The sequence below is a fragment of the Sceloporus undulatus genome, chromosome 2, assembly GCF_019175285.1.
Source record: "Sceloporus undulatus isolate JIND9_A2432 ecotype Alabama chromosome 2, SceUnd_v1.1, whole genome shotgun sequence".
In the NCBI taxonomy this organism is placed as follows: domain Eukaryota; kingdom Metazoa; phylum Chordata; class Lepidosauria; order Squamata; family Phrynosomatidae; genus Sceloporus; species Sceloporus undulatus.
The window spans coordinates 186,694,393-186,718,046 of NC_056523.1; the positions used below are offsets into that span (position 1 = coordinate 186,694,393).

Below are 23,654 nucleotides of genomic sequence, written 5' to 3' on the forward strand. Positions count from 1 at the left end.
ACCCACCATGATGGGATTTCCTGAGTCCCCAGCCTCATCCCTTTTTGTTAGAGGATAGTGAGGGGATCCTGGCCAAAGAAGGTGATTGTTTGTGATTACCTAGGACAGGGACTTTCCAGCAAAGAATGTTAATCCCTAATGTCCGACTCGTTCACACCTATCATCCAGACATTTACTCCAGCTCCTGACTATTCTTTCCTCCTGGAAGACCATTTAGCAATAAACTAATCCTTTCAAGCTTTGGTTTCTGTCCCCAAGACACAGTAAGGTAAGGTAAAGGCATTCCCCATTGACAAGGTTGTCAAGTCGTATCCAACCTTAGAGGGTGGTGCATGATTGCACAGAACGTTGTTTGCCTTCCCACCGGAATGGTACCTATTTATCTACTTGCATTTGCATGCTTTCGAACTGCTAGGTTGGCAGAAGCTGGGACGAGTGACGGGAGATCACCCCATCATGTGGCACCCAGGTCTCAAACTGCCATACTGCCTATCTTGCAATCAACAGAGTCGGCGTCTTAACCACTTGAGCCACTGCATCCCTCCCAAGACACAGTACTGAGTATAAATATAGGTAGTAAAACAGCAGTTCTCCAGTCTAGTTTACAAGCAGGCAGTCACTCTGTCAGTTTGACTAGAGTCCTCAAAACTCTGGCTATTCCCCTCGCCAGAGCAGCTATTGAGTCTTCTCCATTCCAGACTCCCATTGATTAGAATCAAGATCCATGGTTGGCAATGTTAGCAAGGCCTCAAACTATTCCACTTCTCCCACCTTTGCTTCCTAGCTCTTATGTGTGTGTGAAAGTGTATGTGTTGCATGTGTATATTTTGACTATTCCCCTAATAAAAATAAAAAATAAAAACTATTTGGATTTGCCTCTGGAATTCTGTGTGATTTGGACCTGATTTAGTTGGGTTGGTCCCCAAGGCCACTGTTGGCCCTGCCAAAATACTATTTCATTTGAGCTATTATTAAAATTCCCCTATAAATGTATCAATTTGTGGGTGCCCTCTCAGGACCCTAGCAATCTGGGTAACACTCTCAAATCCTTCACAGATGAAAACCAGGATATCCGTGGTGAAGTAACAGCATGTAGTCAAGATGGCAAAAGTTATTAACGAGGGAGAATACACAAGCTATAAGAAGATGCAGTAGTTTGCTTTTGCCTGACTCTACAGGAAAGGTCAAGGTTTCTGCTCCTTCTCACCCCACTGTACCACTGTGTTAGTTGAGGGCAAAATTCTTTGTGCTTTGAACTCAGTTTTCAGCAACTAAAGTATACTGAGGACAGATGGGAAAAGTAAAAGATAGAGAGTAATCCAAGACATTTCAAAAGCAGATGAAAAAGTGCGATGCTAGAGGATTAATAAGGATTGTTCCACCCAAATCAGAATAGTTGGAAGGTATGAAATGGTATTTCTAAAGGCTCCACTGAAATTTTAAGTAACTGCAATGCTAGAAGTTTGGGGACTGCAGGAAACTTTCACGGGGGTCAGAATTCTTATTGGGAAGGCCATGTCTTCATTTTGCTTATTCAAACCACAGAACTATATCCCTGCTCCATGCCCATACTACAACTACATGATCCAGGGTAGCAAGTAAGGAAGTACTCCTCCTTGAGCTTTCTCATCTCATGTGTTTGAAAAGCCAGGTGGATAAGAAGAAAAACTCAGGCTAGCAGGCCTTCACAACCAGTGTGGGGTGGGGACAGGCTTGTTGTGCTGTAGACTTCAGCAGAGGCTCTATAATACCAGTCTCATTGGGTGGCTCTTTCAAAAGCTTACCCATAGCACTATTGGTTGATGTGGTTTTCAGTGAATCAAAGGGACTGGGGCCTGTAGTTTCAGAGGCCGGCAACCTGTGTGCCCCCTGATGATGCTGGACTGCAGTTTCCATCAGTCCTAGTCAGCATTGTAAGTGATGCTGGGAGGTGCAGTCCAACAACCAGAAAACCACAAGTAGAAAGAGAAGTTCATGTACATGCTGGTCTCCAAAACCAAAGAAGTAAAGAGTATGGAAGCTTGTTGCCTTCTTGTGAAATTAATTGCCTATCTAGGGGATTGTAAGAATGGCCAAGGTAATTAATGAAAAGTTGCTTTTCAAAATATACTTTGTAAAACAGCACAAAGAACCTTATTAAAAGTCTGCAAAAGTTGCTAATGCTAGAGGGAGAAGGCTCTCAGGGGAGAAAGCTGTCTTATGGAGAGGCAAGTCCCAGAGGATGAGAGAAAGACTGGTTTGATTTAATGAGCAAAGAGATCATCATAATCCCAGATATTCTTCTTTTTAAAAATCAGCTTCCTTGTTTGTAAACTGAAATTGAAAACATACCAATAAATAAAGCAATGATCAAATTAGCATCCCAGTTTGGACCATCAACAGGATTTCATTTATGCATTTTCAGCTTAACAAATTTTTAATGTGTGTGAGTGGCTACCTTGTTCATTAACTGGCCTTCAGTTATTACTATCTTCAAATCATCCATGTTTGGGGAAAACATCATCTTTCAAAGAAAGCCTGTGATAAATGGGAATTCCTCCATTATCAGGGCCTTCTCCCCAGCTAACAAAGGCTTAACTGTGGGTGGAGGTACTGTATTAGATGAGGAGAATTACACCGCTGGTGGTTTGAGGGCAACCATCCAAGCAGATGGCCATTGGGGAAGAACCTTCGAATGGTTGCTGAGGAGGCCTGAGGGAGCTAGGTTTGGGTATATGTCATGTTTGGCTGATGTGGTTATAATTTTGTAATGGATACCTCAAGTTTGTGCCTTTACATTCCTTTTCACAGCCTTAGCTTGGCTAGAGCTTCACTTACCAGTAGCAGTCCCAGCAATGTCCCAGTTGGGTGGTTGCAACAAGTGTTTTGGGATTAAAGGTGGTCCCATCAAGGGGTCCCATCCAGCTCAGCAGGAGTGGAGTAGGAACATAAAGAGCCTTCCCATGGTGGGAATGGGTTGCTCTGCTTCTGTCTTATTTCCTGGGAGAGAAAACCTTTACACTAATGTTACTAATGGAGGAAAATAATCTCTATGGAAAGGCTATCCCAGTGGTCAGTCCTCCTCACAAAGAAAGTCTAACATTTCATTCCATTTAAGTCACTAGGTCTAAATCTTGTCCCTCTGTCTCCCTCTGCTGGATTAAACCGTGGAACAGTCTCTCAAGACAGATTTGTTCTGTGAATGTTTGCAATAAAATGTCTGGACCCAGGGCAATCGGACCCTCAAAATTATTTTTAAGCTCATTTATTAAAGGCACTAAGTCCCTCTACCTTAAGGGCTAGCTCCATTTTTACTTCTGAAGCTTCTTGTGCAACACTCCACAGTCCACAGATAAGATGGTGTTCCTTGTATAAAAAGGGAAAAATCAAGATTTGCTGCAATTAACTCATGTTTCATAGACAGTAGCACTAAATGAATGTTTCAAGGACTTCAGCAAAGCTTTTGATTGTAGAGATTGGACCTGCTATAACTGTAAAACTATAACTATCACCATATAGATTCCTAACTAGTTAATTATTTAAACTATCTATAACTAGTTATTTGCCTGTTCAAGTATAGCTAAAAAAAAAAAATCCAAAAAGGCAACTTGGATTTTGTCTTTTTCAACGAGGGGCCATTCTTTTTATTTTTGCTTTCATGGGGTTTTTTTAGAATTAGCTCTAAAGTGAAGTAACTATAGCTATACAGTGGAGTAACTAGCTGTAACTACTTATGAGTAATTCCAGTAGTTAAATAATTTTGGTTATTCCGTTAAATAACTATAGTTATGTAATTCAGTAAATCGTTGAAAACATGATGTCCCAATTAATCTGCTATGACGCCCATGGACAGATGCAGCTTTAGTGCTAACTGAAATGTACTAACAAATGTGGAAAAGAAAGAGGTGGCCAACAGACTGGAAACCCTATCGATCCACAAGAAAGGAGATGCAAAAGACAGCAGCTACTATAAGACAACAGCAATAAACTAATGTTTCATAGACAGCAGCACTAAACTAATGTTTCATAGACGTCAGCAAATCTTTTGATTTGAACAGATTGGACATGCTATAACTGTAAAATATCACTATCACTATATAGCTTCCTAACTAGCTAACTAATTAAACTACGTATAACTAGTTCTCTGCCTGTTCAAGTATAGCTAAATAATTTCCAAAAAGCCAACTTGGATTCTGCCTTTTTAGTGAGGGGCTGTTCTTTTTATTTTTGCCTTCATGGGTTTTTTTGGAATTAGCTTTAGAGTGACATAACTATAGCTATACAGTCAAATGAACGTATATACAGTCAAAAGTAGTTAAGTAACTATAGTTATGTAGTTAAATAGACAGTAGTTAAATAGTTATGTAGTTAAATAACTATAGTTATGTAGTAAGGTAAGTATAGCTATGTAGTTAGGGAACTTTTCTTAAGTAATTGAGTAATGAGTTACAAATAATTAGGTAACTATACAGTTGAGTAATCAGTTGTAGCTACTTATGAGTAATTCCAGTTTTAAGTAACTATTGTTAAGTAGTTAAATAACTATAGTTATTTAGTTAGGTAACTAGTTATATAGTTCAGTAACTATAGTAGTGTAGTTAGGTAACTTTTGTTAAGTAGTTATGTAAATAGTTGTAAGTAATTATCATAGTTAGGTAACGTTAGTTATAAGTTCTTTGGTAGTTTTAATATACTTCCAAAAGGCCAACTTGGATTTTGCCTTTTTCAAGAAAGGATTGTTCTTTTTATTTTTGCTTTAATTGATTTTTCTAGAATTAGATCTAGAGTGAAATAACTATAGTTACACAATTGAGTAACTAGTTATAACTATTTATGAGTAATTCCAGTAATTAAGTAACTATAGTCAAGTAGTTAAATAACTATAGTTATTTAGTTATGTAACTATAGTTATGTAATTCAGTAGCTATAGTTATGTAGTTAGATCATTTTTGTTAAGTAGTTGTGTAAATAGTTATTAGTAATTACCACAGTTAGGTAACTTCTTTGGTAGTTTTTATATGCTTCCAAAAGGCCAACTTGGATTGTTCTTTTTAGAAAGGACTGTTCTTTTTATTTTTGCTTTCATGGATTTTTCTAGAATTAGATATAGAATGAAGTAACTATAGTTATACAATTGAGTAACTAGTTGTTACTACTTATGAATAAGTATAGTAGTTAAGTAACTATAGTTAAGTAGTTATCTAACTATATACCTATATATATTAACAAACAACAACAGCCTGAAAAATTCCAGGAAAATCACCAAACTGCTCCAAGACGCAGTGCACCCCATAAATATGCTCACTTTGGCCGAGTTGGAATCAGGTAGAATCTTTGTTGGATTCAGTCTCAACACCTCAAAACTTCTGGCTGCATCACAAACCAGAGCACTGAGTCCTACTGAAATTGTTTTTGCCCACATTGGAGCCTAACTTCTGGAACTGGTCAATATTTCCCATTGGAACCCTTTAATTTGTTATCCATTATCCATTACCACAATCTCTATCTTTGTTTGTGTGTGTGCTTTACATGTGTGTTGATTTCCTATTTAAAAAATAAATTAAAATTAATTTGGACCTTGTCTCTGGAGTTCTAGTTTTTCAGAACCATTAAACATAGGCTGCAAGTCCTGGGTAGAGTTTACCTGGGCCCTCTCGCTGCTTCCTATTGAGCTAAATAAATTCTTCCATTGAATACAATTTGTAGGTACCCTCTCAGGACCTTTGCATTTGGGTAACAAGGAGGACAGTTCATCAACCAACAGAATCAGTATTCCATTCTTCTTCAAGGAACCTGTGGTCACAGAGGTGGCTTTGTGGATGCAGAAATTGGACAGAGTGGCACAAATCACGATGTCAGGGTCTTAAGTAATTCTGCTATCTGTGAAACAATGGAGGTGGGAGTGGTTGTCCCTGGGAACCCAAGTATTACTATGTCTGGTCAACAGATTGGTCTACTTTTGATTGCCGATAGTGCCTATCCAATCAGAAGGTAGCTTATGAAGCCATATCAAGGTGACTCTAACAGGCTCGGTTTACCAAACACCTCAACCAGGCAAGAAACCTTGTTGAAAAGGCTTTGGGGAGGTTGAAGGCTCATTGGAGGTACGATAGGGCTTGCCAAAGAAAATGTTACCTCTGTCATTGCCTCCGGTGTGATATGCCACAATATAGTTGAGACAAAGGGACAATTTGAGGGACAACAAGTGATGTCCCTGGACATTCACTCTGGTCACTCTTGGGGCACCACCGACCTTTAAAAAAAGGAGGGTGAAACACTTAAGACATGTCCTGGCTGACATCTTTTGGCACCAAGAGAGGTGAAATTTTAACATGCTTGTATGATAAAGAAGTGCATTCTTGTCATAGACAATAGCGTCCTATGATGTGTGTTAGCCTCCTTACACCCTTCCTTTTTTGATATCAGAAATGCAGGTTGATTTGACCCTCTATGACCCTACTGTGAAATGGCCACTATGAGAAGATGCCAAGGAGTCAACAGCCCTGGCATCTTTGCATGCTTAGCCATCTGACTTCGGAAATGCATGTCCAAACACCCACATTCAAACCCCAAAATGAAAACCAACTTCAAAGTGTTTCAAATCCATTTCAAAGGAAGCACTTGCCAGTTTGCTTGGCTAACCCCTCTATCGCTTGCCATTCTCCATTTGCCTCAGGACCTAGTGAGTTCCTTTTAACTCTGGACCTGTAACAAGTGGAGAAACTATTCAGATCAGGTGCAGTATATTCATTAGTTTGGCCTTCTCTGTTCCAACATAACACCTTTGAATTTCCTAATCCTTGTTAGTGTGTGTGGCTGTATGTTTTGAATGATTGTTGATTTCCCCTTTTACAATAAACTACTTAGAAATGTGCCTCTGGAATTCTTCATTTCTCTGGACCGGTATACATAGGGACTGGATCCCATATCCCAACAGGGCCCAGGCAACTATTAAATAACCCAGCCACTACCAATGAGCTAATTCATAATTCCCAAACATACATTGGCATTTAAGTGTTGCTTTTGGGACAATTACATACCCAAGGTTACAAATTGGTGGAGAATTTTGTGGGCAGTCCCCTGGATTCTGGATGGGCTGAGAGTGCAATTGGCACATTCAGAATACAGATGTAGAGGAAAGTGACACTAGAATTCCTAGACAGTGGGAAAAACTGAGTGCAGGAGTGCGTGTTGGATCTTGTGTGTTTAAGCCATAAGGGCTGGGCTATCAAAGGTTGATTTTCCCCTTTCTGTCTTTGGTCACTGAGTCGGTTGCATTCCCTGTTATGGCACAAGTGGAGCAACTATTCAGTTCAGGTACAGTATTTCCATTAGTTTGCCTTCTCTGTTCCAATGTAACACCTTTGAATTTCCTAGTCCTTGTGAGTGTGCATGACTGAATATTTTGTATGATTGCTTATTTCCCTTTTTACAATAAACTACTTAGAAGCCTGCCTCTAGAATTCATTAAACATTTGCTGCTCTCCTGGCTATCCAGTAGACAGTACATCTTTGAAGCTGCCCAGGAGAGCAGCAAAATTTTAATGACATTTATAAATTTACTTAGCAAAAGCATTTTTCACATCTGAAGTCTGGGGTAAGACTCTTTCAACTCTAAAAAACTCTATTTCATAAAAAATAAATACAATAATTCAGTATCTAACAGGCTGTGAAAGATTCAGAGTTTAATTCATTGAGACAGTGGATTTAAATCGAGTACCGTTCATCTGGTGATGAAAGAAAGAAAGAAAGAAAGAAAGAAAGAAAGAAAAGACTGTAGATAATAATGGAGGGATGGAACTGATGAACTGAGGACAACAAGTTATCCAACTATCATTACTTAATTACTTAACTACTTATAACTAGCTAGGAATAGTTCTTTTATTACACAGATATAGTTACCTAACTACATAAGTAACTCTAAAAATAAAAAATCTTTGAACATGAAAATAAAAAATAAGAATCCAAAGAAAATAAAAAATAAGAATGCAATTATAATTACATATATGGTTATAGTAGTAGTTTTATAGTTACAGTCAGTCCCTTCATATCCACAGATATTTTTCTCCATGGATTAAAGCACCCATGGTTTGAAAATATTTTAAAAATATATAAATTCCGCAAAGCAAACCCTGATTTTCCCTTTTTACAGAAGGGACATCATTTTACTTGCAGAGTGTGGAGTGTGGCACAGTAAGCATTAGAAGCAAAAGTGGAGTTATCCCTTAAGTTAGAGGCTCAGAGCCTTGAAATATAACAGTTAAAGGCTCAGAGCTCAGACAGGTTAAGAGCAGAAAATTTGGCCTTTGCAGTATCAGTACAAGAGGCATTCATGAAAGAGGCCACCTTAAGAAAACAGCTCTGGAAAATTCCAGGAAAACACACTCAACTGCCTCAAGACACAGTGCACCCCATAAATATCCCCCTTTGGGCACTCCCACTTTGGTCTAGTCAGAATCAGGCAGAATCTCCACCGGTATGGCAGCATGCAGCCGAGTGTCCTTCCTGGAGATCTCCGAGCGCAGCTGCTCTACCAACATCAGGAAAAGCCTTCTAGGCATCCTCATCTCGGACCACACGAAACACATGAGCTTTGGCCAAAAGTCAGTTTCATGTGGGTACACTCACCACGTCCTGGCCATAGGCTGGCACAAAAGACAAACTATTATTTCCGCAGCAGCCTGATCTTGCCCCTGGCCATGGCTTTCCAACACAAGGCCTCTCACCCTGCAATGGAGCCATCTCCTCCTTCTCCTCCTTGAACTTAGCACAGAATCTGTAATGTGCAGTGCCTGAAGCTGCCTGTTAAACCTCTGCCTTCATTGAATAAGTGCAAGAGAAGTGGTAATAATCCTGAGGAACACCTGGTATTGGTTCAGGATGGCATGCAGAAGAAGCTGGCACAAGGGATCCATCTTTCTCTGTCCACGTGGAGTTCTTTACAGAAATGGCGACAATGCATCCAGTGTTGCATCTTACATTTCCAAAAATCGATCTTGACAGCGCATGCACATCTTCTGTCACACCAAAAAACAAAACAAAACCTGGGTATGTTCGTTTGCAACCAACAAGGGGGCTCCATCTTGTGATACGTCAGCGCTGACGAAAGCAGAAATGAGTTTGATTGACGGGCCCCAAAATAAAAGATCCCAGGAAAGATCTGACACAATTGAAGAGGAGGTTCCATCTTAAATAGCTCCTTTTGAACAACTGGCATGTTAAATTGCACTGGGAATGTTTGATCAGGGTAAAGGTTAGTGGAAACTTCATACCAGACATATTTGGGTCTTGAAGGACCAGGTCTGTCCGAATCTACCCAGGGCAACAGTGCTAGTGTGAAAGGGGCCTCTGTTGGATTCAGGCTCAACATCTCAGTGTTTCTGGTTGTACCAGAAAGCAGAAAACAGAACCAGAGCAATGGATTCAAATTATAGGAAAAGAGATTCCACCTAAATATGAGGAGGAATTTCCTGACAGGAACAGCTGTTTGACAGTGGAACAGACTCCCTCGGAGTGTAATGGAGTCTCCTTCTTTGGAGATCTTTAAACAAAGCCAAATGGAACAAACTGCAGCTTTCCATGATGGGAAGGATCGCGACTATAAAGATGATGGTACTGCCCAAAATGCTATATCTGTTCCAAACTTTGCCCATTAAAATCCCCAATAAATGCTTTAATGAATGGCAGAAAGATTTATCCAAATTTGTTTGGAAAGGGGGAAAACCAAGAATTAAATTTAAACTACTACAAGATGTAAAAGAAAGGGGCGGTTTAAACCTACCAAACTTAAAAATCTACTACGAAGCATGTTGCCTGTTATGGACTAAGGATTGGATTACTTTAGAAAATAATTCATTGTTAGATGTAGAAGCGGACGGAATACCCTTTGGGTGGCATGCATACTTGATTTATGGGAAAGGGCAACAGAATAAATCATTCGGATCACATTGTGTAAGAGGTTCACTAATTAAGGTCTGGAATAGATATAAAAAGAGAATAATCCCGAAAATACCTGGTTGGACTTCGCCACAGGAAGCTTTCTATAGAAAAGAGATGTATAAAGAAGGAGACTGAATTAGGTATAATGACATCATCGACACTAGTAAATCGGATTTCTTTCTAAAATCTAAAGATCAATTAAATAAAGAAGGGTGGAACATAAACTGGTTTGTTTACAAGCAATTATAAGAACAATTTAAAGATGATAAAAAGGAATTTGGATTTGCTCCACCTCGAGATAAGTCAGAACTAATTCAATGTATGATAGACAACACCAAAAATGTGATAGGGAAGCTATATAAATTGCTGCTAAGTTGGGACCTGGAAGAAGAAGTCGTGAAGCAACAAATGATCACATGGGCTAATAATATTGGGCACCCTATAAATTTAAACCAATGGGAAAAAACATGGAGGAACAATTTCAAATTTACGGTCTCCCAGAATTTACGTGAAAACTTTTATAAAATGTTCTTTAGATGGTATCTAACCCCGGCTAAATTGGCGAAAATGTCCAAAAACTCAAATAATAAATGTTGGAAGTGTAAAACCGAAGTTGGGTCTTTCTACCATTGTTGGTGGACCTGCAAATTTGCCAGAGAATATTGGAACTTGATCAGTGACCAAATTAATTTAATTATGGGCAAGGTAATAAAACATAATCCCGAATGTTTCTTGCTAGGGATTTTTGAAGAAGAAATTAAGGGGAGAGAGGAAAAACTGTTATTCTACTTGGTGGTAACAGCAAGAATCTGTTATGCGCAGCACTGGAAAAACCAGTCCAATCCTTCTATGGAAGAATGGATATTTAAGATATATGAAGGAATAGAAATGGATAAACTGACTCAAATCCTGAAGGATAACTCTAAAAGCAAGGTTAATGATGATTGGGGAAGATTTTATAAATTTTTTGAATCCAAATGGGGTAACATTGCATTATGTTATATATGAGAGGAATATATAAATATTGTTTTTGTCTCTAACTATAAGTGTATAATGCATTATGTTTGATAAACAACTTAAACATTTCAGTTGATGTAGGGTAGGTGGGTCTAGATTGCTATATCTTTGTATTTTAAGAAAGGCATGTCAATCAAAAATAGAACAGATACTGGTGACAGGAAGTCATTTTTTTTTTAATGTTGTATGTTGGCAAATCTGTCTACGAATGGTAGAATGAACTTGGGAAGAATAGTAGGAAGAGGAAACGAAGAAGAAGATATTTAGGAATAGGTGAGGTGAGAAGAAAGTGTAGAGGGTTAAAGTAGGTTGTTTTAAGTATCAAGGCTAGTCTAGGAGGTGGGGGTAGAGAAAGTAAGAAGTAAGAAAGTTTAAGGAAGGAAGATAAGTCGAAGGCTAAGGTAAGGGTGAGTACTCTTAGATAGGTTTCCTCTTATATATTCTGTGTGATTAAGTATGATTGTTTTGTTTGTTGTATATACTACTTGGTATTGTTTGTTTTTGTTACTATGTTTTTGTTTTATTAATAAAAATTATTTTAAAAAAATAAAGCCATCTGTTGGGAGTGCTTTGATTGTGAGTTTCTGCATGGTCCTTGTGGTCTCTTCTAATTCTACAATTCTATTATTCTAACAACAACAAAGGTACAATACACCAAAATGTCCCTATTTCCTTTGTCTCTCTATAATCCTCTTCATTGCTCCCACCACATCCTCATTCCTCAGGCTGTAGATGAAAGGGTTGAGCATAGGGATGACCATGGTGTAGATGACTGCCACAACCTGGTCCTTTGCAGCACTGTAGGTTGAGGAGGGCCGGATGTAGACAGCAATCACACTGCCATAGAACAAAGATACTGCCCCCAAGTGAGAGCCACATGTTGAGAAGGCCTTGCGCTTCCCAGCAGCTGAAGGTATCTTCAAGATGGCCACCAGGATGAGTATATATGAGGTCATAATAAAAAGGAAAGGTCCCATAATAATTAAAGAGCCCTCAGTGAAGGCCAGGAGCTCATTGGGTTGAGTTGAGGAGCAAGAGAGGCGCAACAGGGGCTGGATATCACAAAAGAAGTGTGGAACCTCCCTGGAGGCACAAAAGGAGAGCTGGGCCATCAGGAGTGTGTGGACCAGTGAGTGGAAATGAGCCAGGATCCAAGAGCCCATAACCAGTAGGAGGCAATGCTTGTGACTCATGAGGGCAGAATAGCGCAGTGGGTGGCAGATGGCTACATAGCGGTCATATGCCATGGAGGCAAGGAGGAAGCTGTCTGTGATGCCAAAGGCCACAAAGAAATACATTTGGGTGAGGCAGCCCCAGTAGGTGATAGATTTTGTGTGTGACAGTATGTTCTCCAGAGCTTTGGGCACAGTGGTAGAAACAAACCCAATATCTGCCAAGGAAAGGTGGCTGAGAAAGAAGTACATGGGGGTATGGAGGAGTCGGGAATCAGTTCGAATGAGGAGGATGATCATCAAGTTTCCCAGCAGGGTGAGCAGATAGATGAACATGAAGAGGACGAAGAGAATCCCCTGATTTCCTGTTTTGGTAGACAATCCGAGGAGGACAAATCCAGATGTTCTGGTTTGGTTCACATTGTCCATGTGTCATTTAGAAACACCTGTGGGGAAGAGAATGTAAGTCATCAGATGGGCAGGAAGAACATGACACTGCCTGATTTCTTAGAAACTTCAGAAATGATGACAAGATTGGCTTCTATCCTAGGCTTAGTCCTGACTAGGGTACATCTATTGAATCAGTTGCATTTACTTTTATGTCAACTCACCACTGAACAATTGATTCAACAGTTGAATTGAATTGAAATATAAAATAATGGGTCTGACTCCCATAACAAAGACAAGAGGAATAGAAAAGGCATGTAAACAGATGCATGAGAGGGGCGGGTTGGCTTTTTTTAATATAAAATATGTCTGACTTTACAACAGATGGCCTGATATGAAACAGGAAGGAGATGGTGTTGATGTCTTCACCACTCCTCCCCCCCCCCCCCCAATGATTCCTTTAGCAACAGAATTTCAAGACCAAAAATCAGGATTTTCTGAAGTTAAAAAAGAGCAAGCTTTGTCTACTTTCTGTTCAGGTTAATGACGCGTTAATGCTCATTAACCTTTACGTCATGTGAAAATCACAGAAGTCCACTTTCTGTCCAGGTTAACCCCTGACATCATCTGAAAATCTAATTTAAATAACTTAAAGTGATCTGTTCAAAAGGCCTCATTTTCACTTTCTGTTTCTTTGGTTACCTTTCTTGTGATGTATGTGTTTGCATTGAGGCATGGTGGCATAAGGACCCTTTCCAGCCTTGCGAATTTCTGTTTTTTGTTTCAGTGGTTGAGCTGGTCAGCGGAATATGGAGTGTGTAGTTTTGTTGTTGTTTTAAAGTAAACTTTCTAAGTTTTAATTTCAAGAACATGGTTCTTTCTCTGGTAATGACAATACAAGAGAAATGAGAAGTAGTCTCTTTTGAGCCTCTTGCTATCCAGCAGCTGCTCTGATGGACTGAGTAGAAGAGGGAGGGAAAGCCTACCCCTGGCCCAAATCAGGTTTGCTTTCTCTATTAATACCATAAAAAAGATAAATGTGTCTTCTGACAACCTCAACAAAGCAGCAATAAAAGGAGCCAATCTTTGTTGCTCTTTTTTGCACCATGGAAAGGCCAGATGGGGGCTGCGGGATGTAGTTGCCATGGGGCCCTGATCCGGCACTGAATGTAGCTGTCTGTACAGCCCGGCACTTAACGAGAGCTACAACTCAAGCAAACAAGCATTCGAAGATATCAGAGCTTGGATAAGATACTTTTTTGCACTATAACTCCCAGAAGACCCCATCCAGCATGACTGGTATTTTCAAGCCCTGAGTGGACCAGACATTACAAGCACAGTCCTTTTGCCAAAGCCTCCACAGAAAATGACCTCATTGACAGTTTTCTTCAAATAATGGCTGGGTAAGCAGGATAGTGAACCTAACACAAGCCTGCCCAATGAACCGCAACACAGACCCATTCATGTGAGTGCATCTTAACACTGATCCATCCAAGGGTAGTGGGTTTTCCTTCTATTGGCAGGGCTTAAAGTAGCTCTTGGCTCAAAAAGTTAATAAACCAAAAGCAAAGCCTACGCTGGAGCCAGCTTAGGGTAGTGATTTGAGTACTGGACTATGACTCTGGAGGCCAGGTTTCAAATACTAGTTTGGCGATGGAAACTCACTGGATGACTGTGGGCAAGACATATTCTCTCAGTTTTAGAGGAAGGCAAAGGCAAACCCCCTTAGAACAAATCTAGCCAAGAAGAACCCATGGGAAATTCAATTTAAAATCACCATTACTTGGAAACTACTTGAAGGTACACAATGATAACAAAGCTGACGCTGCCAATCAGTATTATTGGATGAGACCAAATCCCTGATATTACTTTATTAATTAAAAGATCTCCCAGCATATAACATCAAATCACAGGGCAAAATACACATAAAATCAATTATGAATAAATTTATTCTCCTTCTCCCATAATAGTAATAATATTAGAACCTATCCAAAGAAACCAGTTGGCTGTATTTTCTGGACACAAAAAAGAAACCATGTGTACACACAACGTACTGGGAGACAGTTTGTGATATCAATGCAATGCCAATGAACAGAGCAGTATGCTTGCAAATATCAGTTGTACAGGTGAAAAGTGTAGAGGCCTTCCTGCTTGCTTTTTGGGGTGTCTTGCAAGCCTATAGCAAGACTGGAAACAAGCTTTTTGAAGCAGCAGGATTCTACTTCAGTGGTTCAGAACTGCTGTGGTTTTGACCATTTACATTATGTTAAAATCAGTTAGGAATTAATATAATAATCTAAAAGAGACCCAAAGGCAACTTAAACTAATGAAAGCCTCATGGATAATGAGGTGTAACTCTGAGCCTAGGGTGAAGGACCTTTGCCCCTCCAGATGTTTTTGATAATAACTCTATTTAACAACACCCAACATGACCTATGATAAGGGATTGTGAAATTTATGGAGGAATAAATCTTCTCCTGAGAGCCAGTGTGGTGTAGTGGTTTGAGCATTGGACTGTGACTTTGGAGACCAGGGTCCAATTCCCAGCTTGGTCATGGAAACCCACTGGACAACCTTCAACAAGTCATACGCTCTCAGCCTCAAAAGAAACTTGCCAAGATTCCCCACCCTTAGTACAGACCTTCTGATCAGTTCTGAATATAATGAAGTTGTATTCCACTTCTGTATGCCTCTACATGATATTCAGAACTAAGCCTTTCCATCCCAACTTGTCACGTTACCCACTACATACCTCAAATGGAGATGGTTCCTTTGCTCTTTCAGTCTAAGCAGATAACATTTTTCATCCATATGTGAAGAGGAGGAGCAGACTGGATCATGTCTGAGAGCTAGGGAAGAAAGTGGATGTCTCTAAGTACCAACAGGACAAATATCCATAGCTCTGGAGAGACTAAAGGGGAAGAAGTATGGAAAGTAGACTTGGTGTGAGTGTTAATTTCACACCCTGATATCTACTATTTCCTTGCCCATCAAAATTGTTATGAGTGGCTTAGGGTAGTCTAAAAGATGAACAGATTGCATAGGCTCAGCAGAACAGAACTGGGAAGTTGAGTCTGTAAAAGAGACTGAGAAAGTGAGAACAGTGGAAAGATAAAGAAATGTGAAAGAAATGGATGGCTGGAGGTAATAAGACTTTGTGTTCTGGACTGCAACAAAGCAAGAAAGACTATAATTTGGTGAATGTCCCTCCTCACTATGGTATGGTAGACAGAAATACAATAATAAAAATTATCTCTCTGGAGCTTACCTGTCCCTTGGGCTAATGGAAAGATACCACAGGGATTCTAATACACTCAACAGCTCCAGAATGTTGCATGGGAGTTCATTACATTTGCACTAGCACTGCTTTGTTAGCCATGGCAGGTTTGCTTTGGGGAAATCAGGAAAAAGGGGCCAGGTATTTTTTTCTTTAGGTCATATATTTCTTAGCTCAAATATTGTCATGAATTACATAAAGCTGCATAGACCAAGTCTCATTTTGGGAAAGAAAAGTGAGGTTCAATTCAAATCAGTGGTGCCTGGTGGCTCCGAGTCAGTGAATCCATTCTCAGTTTTGGCTAGCTTTCTGCAGGAGCTTTCCAAGGTTCTTGTTGGGTAATTCAAGTTACTAATGTCTTGAATCTACATATGCATAGGAAGCCTACATCCTGACTAATCAATGAATAGATCAGGAAAAAGAAAACTTTCATCTCATCATCTTTCTGATGTGGTAGGATGAGATGGCAACCCAACAGGGAGAGAAGAATTTCTTGGTGTGAGAGTAAGAGCCCATGAACAGTTCATCTTACAGTCGCCATAAGTTGGAAATGACTTGGAGGCACAATAGCCTTCCAAAGGAAGTGGCCTGAATCACATGGTTTGTTAGCTGGGCTACAAAAGGTATTTTACAGTGCTAGTAATATGCAAATGGGAGGTTTTAAATGAGGGAAGGTAGCAGAGATTGACATGTAGGTAATGCAATGCTATCTAAAAATCCCACTTGCTCTAAATAGCAAAGGGAGGGGGAAGAGAGAATGCTGAAATTTTCCAACGGTTCTGAACCTATTTAGGGCTTGGGTTCAGCAGCATGGGGAGCTCATTTAACTCCTAAATTAAAACCTGGAATTCATTCACTGCCTCATTGAAATAGAAGCCACCATTTGCCACTGAACCACCTGAACGAATGACTGACTGACACAATTTTTAAAATCTGAGGTGGGAATATGCAGCCCTCCAGATGTTGGAGGACTGCAAATAGCATTCTTCACCATTGGCTATCCTGGCTAAGGAAGCTGAGTCCAACTGCATCTTGAGGGCTGCATGATCCCCTGCCCAAGTTATAATTTACTTAGTCTTGTAGTTGTTGTCATGTGCCTTCAAGTCATATCTGACTTATGGAAACCCTATGACAATTCTATCATGGGGTTTTCTGGGGCTGAGAGAATGTGACTGGTCCAAGGCCACTCAGAAGGTTTCCAAGGGGGAAATGATGTGGATTCTTCCATACGTTCAAGCCCAATAGAATATTACTAGGCAAGGTGAGGAACAGAGAAAGAGCCACAGGGGAAATCTCCAATTGAAGAAGCTAGACAGATCAGTCGAGAGGAACTCAGGCTGTATCCGCACTGCAGAAATAATGCAGTTTGACACAGCTTTACTATCATGGCTCCATCCTATGGAAACCTGTGATTTGTAATTTGTTGTGGCACCAGAGCTCTCTGATAGAGAGGGCTAAACAAAACTGCAAACCCCAGAATTCCATAGCACTGAACCATGGCAATCAAACAGGTGACAAACTGCATTAATTCTTTAGTGCAGATGCAGCCACAGGTGGCTTTGTTTGGTTCTTCCAGCCACCATCATTTTTAAAATGGGTGAGGAGGTTTGTGACTAATGGCTGGGAACTCTCCAAGGTGCTGATGTTGAAATGGAAAGAGGAGAGCAAGCAATTTGAGACCGAATTATTACCTGGCTTCTGCGTATTGTGAGCTGCTATTTTGCATGCCAGAGGAGCTGACTGTTACTGAAGTTTCATATGTTACTGGTTCTGTTTGTCCTTGCACCAATAAAATGCCATTCAGAGAAGAGGTGTCTTGTGCCTCTAGAAGGCAGTGGAGATTTCAGTTTTAGAGCTATCCAAGATGCTAAGAAAGTGATCCTCAGACAGATTCACATCCCTCCTCTGACCTGGAAGCCACCAGATACTAATGTTCCTTAGCCTGGGTCTTGGATTCACACACACACACCTCCCCAGGTTAGATCCGTACCAAAACTCAGCACTCACATTTTGGAATGACCAATAACCTCTGAGTTTGCATTTGCAACCATCTCAGCTGAATTATCACATAGGGTTATATAACATAAATCTCCACATGCACTGTTATGTAATGACTGCAGGATGCAATCCTTCTGTTAAATGGCAATGCACTGATTGTGGAATGCAACCCCTGCAATAAATGGTTGTGTCCAGAAAAACCCAGAGAAGTTAAGACAAGCAGCCACCCAAAAGGAAGGTATTTTTGCCATACATCAAAGGAGTCACAGACAGAATAGGCAAAGTGGTGAGGAAGCATAACCTGCAGAATGTCAGGAAGAAACGTTTCTGGAACATGGCCACATAGCCTGAAAAACCCACAAAAAACTATAGTAATAAACTCATGTTTCATAGACAGTAGCACTAAACTAATATTTCATAGACTTCAGCAAAGATTTCAATTGTAGAGATTGTACCTGGTATAACTGTAAAACTATCACTATCACTATATAGCTTCCTAACTAGTTAATTAGTTAAACTACTTATAACTAGTTCTTTGCCTGTTCAAATATAGCTAAATAACGTCCAAAAAGCCAACTTGGATTTTGCTTTTTTCAACGAGGAACCGTTCTTTTTATTTTTGCCTTCATGGTTTTTTTTAGAATTGGCTCTAGAGTGAAGCTATACAGTGGAGTACCTAGTTTTCACTACTTATGAGTAATTCCAGTAGTTAATAACCATTTTAAATAGTTAAGTAACTATAGTTATATAGATTTGTAACTATAGTTATGTAAAGTAACTTTTGTTAAGTAGTTATTCAAATAGTTACAAGTAATTATTACAGTTAGGTAACTTTCGTTATAAGTAGTTTGATATTTTTACATACTTCAAGGTCTGCTTTTTCTAAACTGTGAATGCTTATATCCTCGGTTAGGAAGTAGGAATAAAATGGAAAAAATAAACCTATAACTATATTATAGTGATACTAACAATGGTAATTACCTGTAACTAATTAAATAACTACTTAACAATAGTTGTGTAATTACATAACTATAGTTACTGAACAACATAACTATCATATTTAACTACTTAATAATGAGTAACTCATTAATAGTTACAACTAGTTACTTGACTGCATAGCTATTCACTCTAGATCTAATTCTAAAATAAAACAACATCCGTTCCCTCATTTCTCTTGTATAAATCTTCTGCATAAATCTTCTGTGTATTGCCTCTTTTTATTTCTTCCTTTCCCTGTATTTCCTGTATTATGTATTACAACTGTAACTTCATTATTCTTAATGTTTCCCAGCATGTCACTTAAATTTTGGTGCTGGCTTTAGACTGAACAAACTGGATGATGCAAATGTGGTTTTGGGGGACTGTAAGTATAAAAATGAAAATCAGAAGGGATTGCACGCTTGGAATCTACTGGACTTCAAGGTTTGCTTTTACAAAACCGTGGATGCTGATATCCTAGATTAAGAAGTAGGGAAAAAAAGGGAAAAATAAACCTAAAACTACAGTGCGCCCGCGTCATATGTGGGCATGCTATACACGGCTTCCAGCATACGCATGTATGCACATAGCGCACGTTTTGTGGTGTGCCACGTGCACACTGTGCAAACAAGTTTGAGTTTATGCGGTATTTCCTTTATGCAGCAGGGAACGGATCCCCCAAGTAAGGGAAGGGCCAACTGTATAGTATAGTAATATAAAAAATACCAAACTATTTATAGCTAAAGTTACCTAACTGTAGTAACTCCTTGTAACTATTTATATAACTACTTAACAAAGTTACCTAATTACATAACTATAGTTACTGAACAACATAATTATAGTTATTTAACTACTTTAAATAGTTAATTAACTACTACTAGAATTACTCATAAGTAGTTACAACTAATTACTTAATTGTATAACTATAGTTACTTCACTCTAGATGCAATTCTAAAAAAACATGAATTCAAAAATAAAAAGAATGGTCCCTTGTTGAAAAAGGCAAAATACAAGTTGGCTTTTTGGAAGTATGTAACATATACCAAACTACTTATAACCAAAGTTACCTAACTGTAGTAATTACTTGTAACTATTTGAATAACTAACTATTTGAATAACTAACTTTTAACAAAAGTTACTTAACTACATAACTATAGTTATTTAACTATTGGAATTACTCATAAGTAGTTATAATTAGTTACTCAACTGAATAGCTATAGTTACTTCACTCTATATCTACCCTAGGTTTAACACCTACAACCCCAAACACCCTCCCTTCCCCCAACCACATTAACAACATGTAGCAACAAATAGCATGGCCGTTTGCTGCCATCTAGTGGTATTTCACCACCTGCCATCCTGTGTCCACCAGCTCCTTCCACTGCTCAGTTGCTGGCTGTGTGAGGACATTTATCTCCAACTTTAGGTTTGTTGTGATTGTGATGATTGCTGCACTCAGAAAAAGGGAGGGAAGTTATAGTGCGTTATGGAAAGGAAGTAAAAATGAAAGGAGGAATGAAATGCCAACAGGTTCTGTTGCTGACCACGAGGAACACTAATCAAAATTGGCCAGAATCATTTATCACAGTCTACATTGTGTAACATTACATATACTTAGCTGCATAACAGGGGCACTGAGTTACTCTGTTAGCCAATTGTGAAGATGTGTCACAGGACACTGGAAAAACTGTCCTAATGTGAATCATACTCAACAGATCTGCATCAGCGCTCCCTAGATCAGATTCCCTTACTCTGGCCTTCCAGGTGTTTTGGACTTTGGCTCCCAGAATCCCAGAACATTGCTCAAGGAATTAGTCCCACTGTGCATAAGTCCTGTTGCATTTCAGCCACTTTGCCAACTTCTCCATGTAGTATCCTTCTCCCACTTTCCTCCCTTGTTCTCAGTTTACTTCAGTTGCTACAAACTTGAGACCAAAATGCAGAAGTAGTTTGCACTCAGTTAACTTAGTGGGGGGCAGAAGAGAGAAAGGGTGGACTATTGCCCTTCCCAGTAGGAAAATGCAAGCTGTCGTGGCCTCTCCCAGAGGCATCACTAGGATTGGTGTCAACCCAGTGGAGTAACTCATGATGTCATCACCACAGTTGCCTTGCACACCCCAGCAAGGACAGTGGTCCCAGAGGCGTAGAAGAGGATGCTGAGGAAGAGAGGCCAGCATCCTTGACTCTGACAGGGAGGTGGACTGGGATGCCCAACATTTCAGTCTACTAGCCTTGTTTGCATCTCCCAAAGTGGTCCAGGCACCTTTCAGCAAAGAGAGTGGCCTCCAGGAATTCATCACGGCATGCTGATGATGCCCTAGCCTCTTCTAGGTTACCTCCTGGTCATCTTTCAGTCTCTGGGAGGCCCAGTCTATCCATGGAGAGATGCAGAAGTACACACCAGAAGGCAATCCCTTCCCACAAGTGCACCAGGAGACACTCCCTTCTGAGATGTCACCCAGTTTGGTCCATATCCCCTGCACCCCCCAATAGAAATGACCCTGGCCTCTGCTAGCTTCTGTGTTCTTCCTCACTAATAATTATGGCCATCTTGACCATGTTCTGATATTGTGAAACATTAGAAGGTATGGAAAGATCAGCTTTATATTCGTCGAAATTGAGAGAGAGAGAGAGATGTGTGGTTAGTGGCTGCACTAGGAACTGCACTTAGATGTCCTTTTGAAAACTGGAGGCTCCTGCCCAATTGTTTTTACACTAGCAGCCAGCATGGCGTACTGGTTTGAGCACTGGACTATGACTCTGGAGATCAGGGTTAGATTTCCCATTCACCATAAAACTCACTTACTTCCAGCCTCAGCAAATCTCTGAACAAATCTTGCCAAGAAAACCTTAAGATAGGTTTGTCTTAGGGTCACCACAAGTCAGAAACTACTTGAAGGTGCACTACAACAACAATAACAACAACAAACAGTGTAAGTTCTGCTGAGTACGAAGGACAAGGACATTGCTCTGTGAGGAGCAACTCCCATAAGACATCAGTAGTATGAAAGGAAATAGAAACAGAGTTACAGATCTAGGTTACAAAAACTCTAGATTACAAATCCATAACTGCCAGCCTATGGAGAAACTACAAAAGTGACCAGAAAGAGGAGATAAAGCAATACTTAAAAGTGGGTACTAACTAATAAAACAGTTTAAATATAGCCTCAGTATTACAGATAATGTAGAAACTCTTGCCAGTGTCTATCATCCAAAACACACTGCAGAAACAACCCAGTTTGAGACCGCTTTAACTGCCCTGGCTCAATGCTAGGAAATTCTGGGAAGTGTAGTTTTGTGAGACAGTAAGCCTTCTATGTCAAAGCCCTGTGGTATCACAATAAATTACAGTTCCCAGAATTTCCTAGCACTGAGCTAGGGCAGTTAAAGTGGTCTCAAACTATATTATTTCTGCAGTGGGTTTTGGACCTATATGGAGTAAGTGGTGTCAAAGTGAAGAGCTTGATTTTTCTGGAAATTTGGAAGGCGGGGCACCAGTATAAAAGGTATCAAATTGTCAGTTGTGTTCCCTAGTGTATTAATTTTCCTATGAAATGAGAGATTTGGATCTTTGGTCTCAGAGACAAACTAAATATATTAGTTGGAGATCCATGGTCATAGCCTTTCATTAGGAAAACTGACAGTTTTGCCTTCAGAAAAATTGGTGGGATTCTTCTGGAAAGTAATATGTTATCCAAACCAGACATCCCTTCAGCTCCAATCTGCCATTGGACTCTTTCTAGCATGCCTGGTTAGTACTCTTCCTTAGTGGAGGTAAAAAAGAGAAGGCCTAAATGCACAAGCAAGAGAGAGGGTGCATCTACACTGTAGAAATAATGCAGTTTGTCACCACTTTGACTGCTATGGTTCCATCCTGCAGAATCCTGGGAACTGTATTACTCTTTGGGAGAGAAGGCTAAAGACCTCACGAAACTACAGGATTCCATAAGATGGAGCTACAGCACTTAAAGTGGTGTCAAACTGCATTATTTCTACAGTGTAAATGCACCCAGAGATCCTTGACAAGGGAGTTTATCAGACTCAAGTTTTGGACCCTGCAATTGCACTAAGGAAGTGTAAAGAACGTTGCGAAATTACTGTTTCGCGTGATGTCTTACCACATTGGTTTCTTTTCTGTCATTCCCCCGTAACATTATGTTAGCGCTACAATTGCGTGAAAGTTGCGATTTGCGTGATGTGAAACCATGCATAGCGGAACTGTCTACTACACCAGCGCGTTCCTTTTGTCTTTCACATTTCGCATCAACATATTTGTGCATGCCCTTTGGAGGCTTTGGTGGCATCCTGACCTTTGTGCTTCCGGGGGAGCGAGGGGGTTCCCCCCCATCTCTAGGGTCCTATTTAGCGGAGGGGAGGGGGAGAAGGAAAGAGCCAAAGGAAAAAGGGGAATCTGGATGCAACAGGTGACAGAAGGCAAAAGGGCAAATCAGGTGGCTTTTGGACTGCAAATGCAGTATTTCTTTCTCCCCCCCCCCTTTATTTTTATTATTAAATATATACAAAATGAGCGCAAATTTTGTTGTGTTTTTTGCTGAGGAATGTGTGTGTGTGTGTGTGTGTGTGTGTGTGTGTATTTGCCCTTTGCAACAGTATCCTTTTGCTGGAAGTCAGCTAATAAAAGTGAAAGGGAACAATAATAGGGCACTTTTTTCCTTGGAGAATCCATGCTAAAATGCGAATGTTACAATCGAATGTTACATTTGTTGCTTTTGTCAATTAGGCAGTTGGCAAAACGATACATGCTTTTGCAAGGAATTCAGAGACAGCTCTGAATTGCTTTTAAAAGTCATAAAATAATGCATGACAATCGCATCCTTTTCTGGCATTTACGGTGATGAAATTATTATTATTATTATTATTATTATTATTATTATTATTATTATTAT

General features: G+C 39.8%; 1 protein-coding gene across 1 annotated transcript; it reads right to left on the reverse strand.

Moving 5' to 3' along the window:
* Nucleotides 1-11,600: 11,600 nt before the first annotated feature.
* Nucleotides 11,601-12,545, reverse strand: LOC121924434 (olfactory receptor 1361-like). Its single transcript, XM_042455909.1, has one exon. The coding sequence runs from the start codon at nucleotides 12,534-12,536 to the stop codon at nucleotides 11,601-11,603; it is 936 nt and encodes a 311-aa protein (XP_042311843.1). The 5' UTR covers nucleotides 12,537-12,545.
* Nucleotides 12,546-23,654: the final 11,109 nt, after the last annotated feature.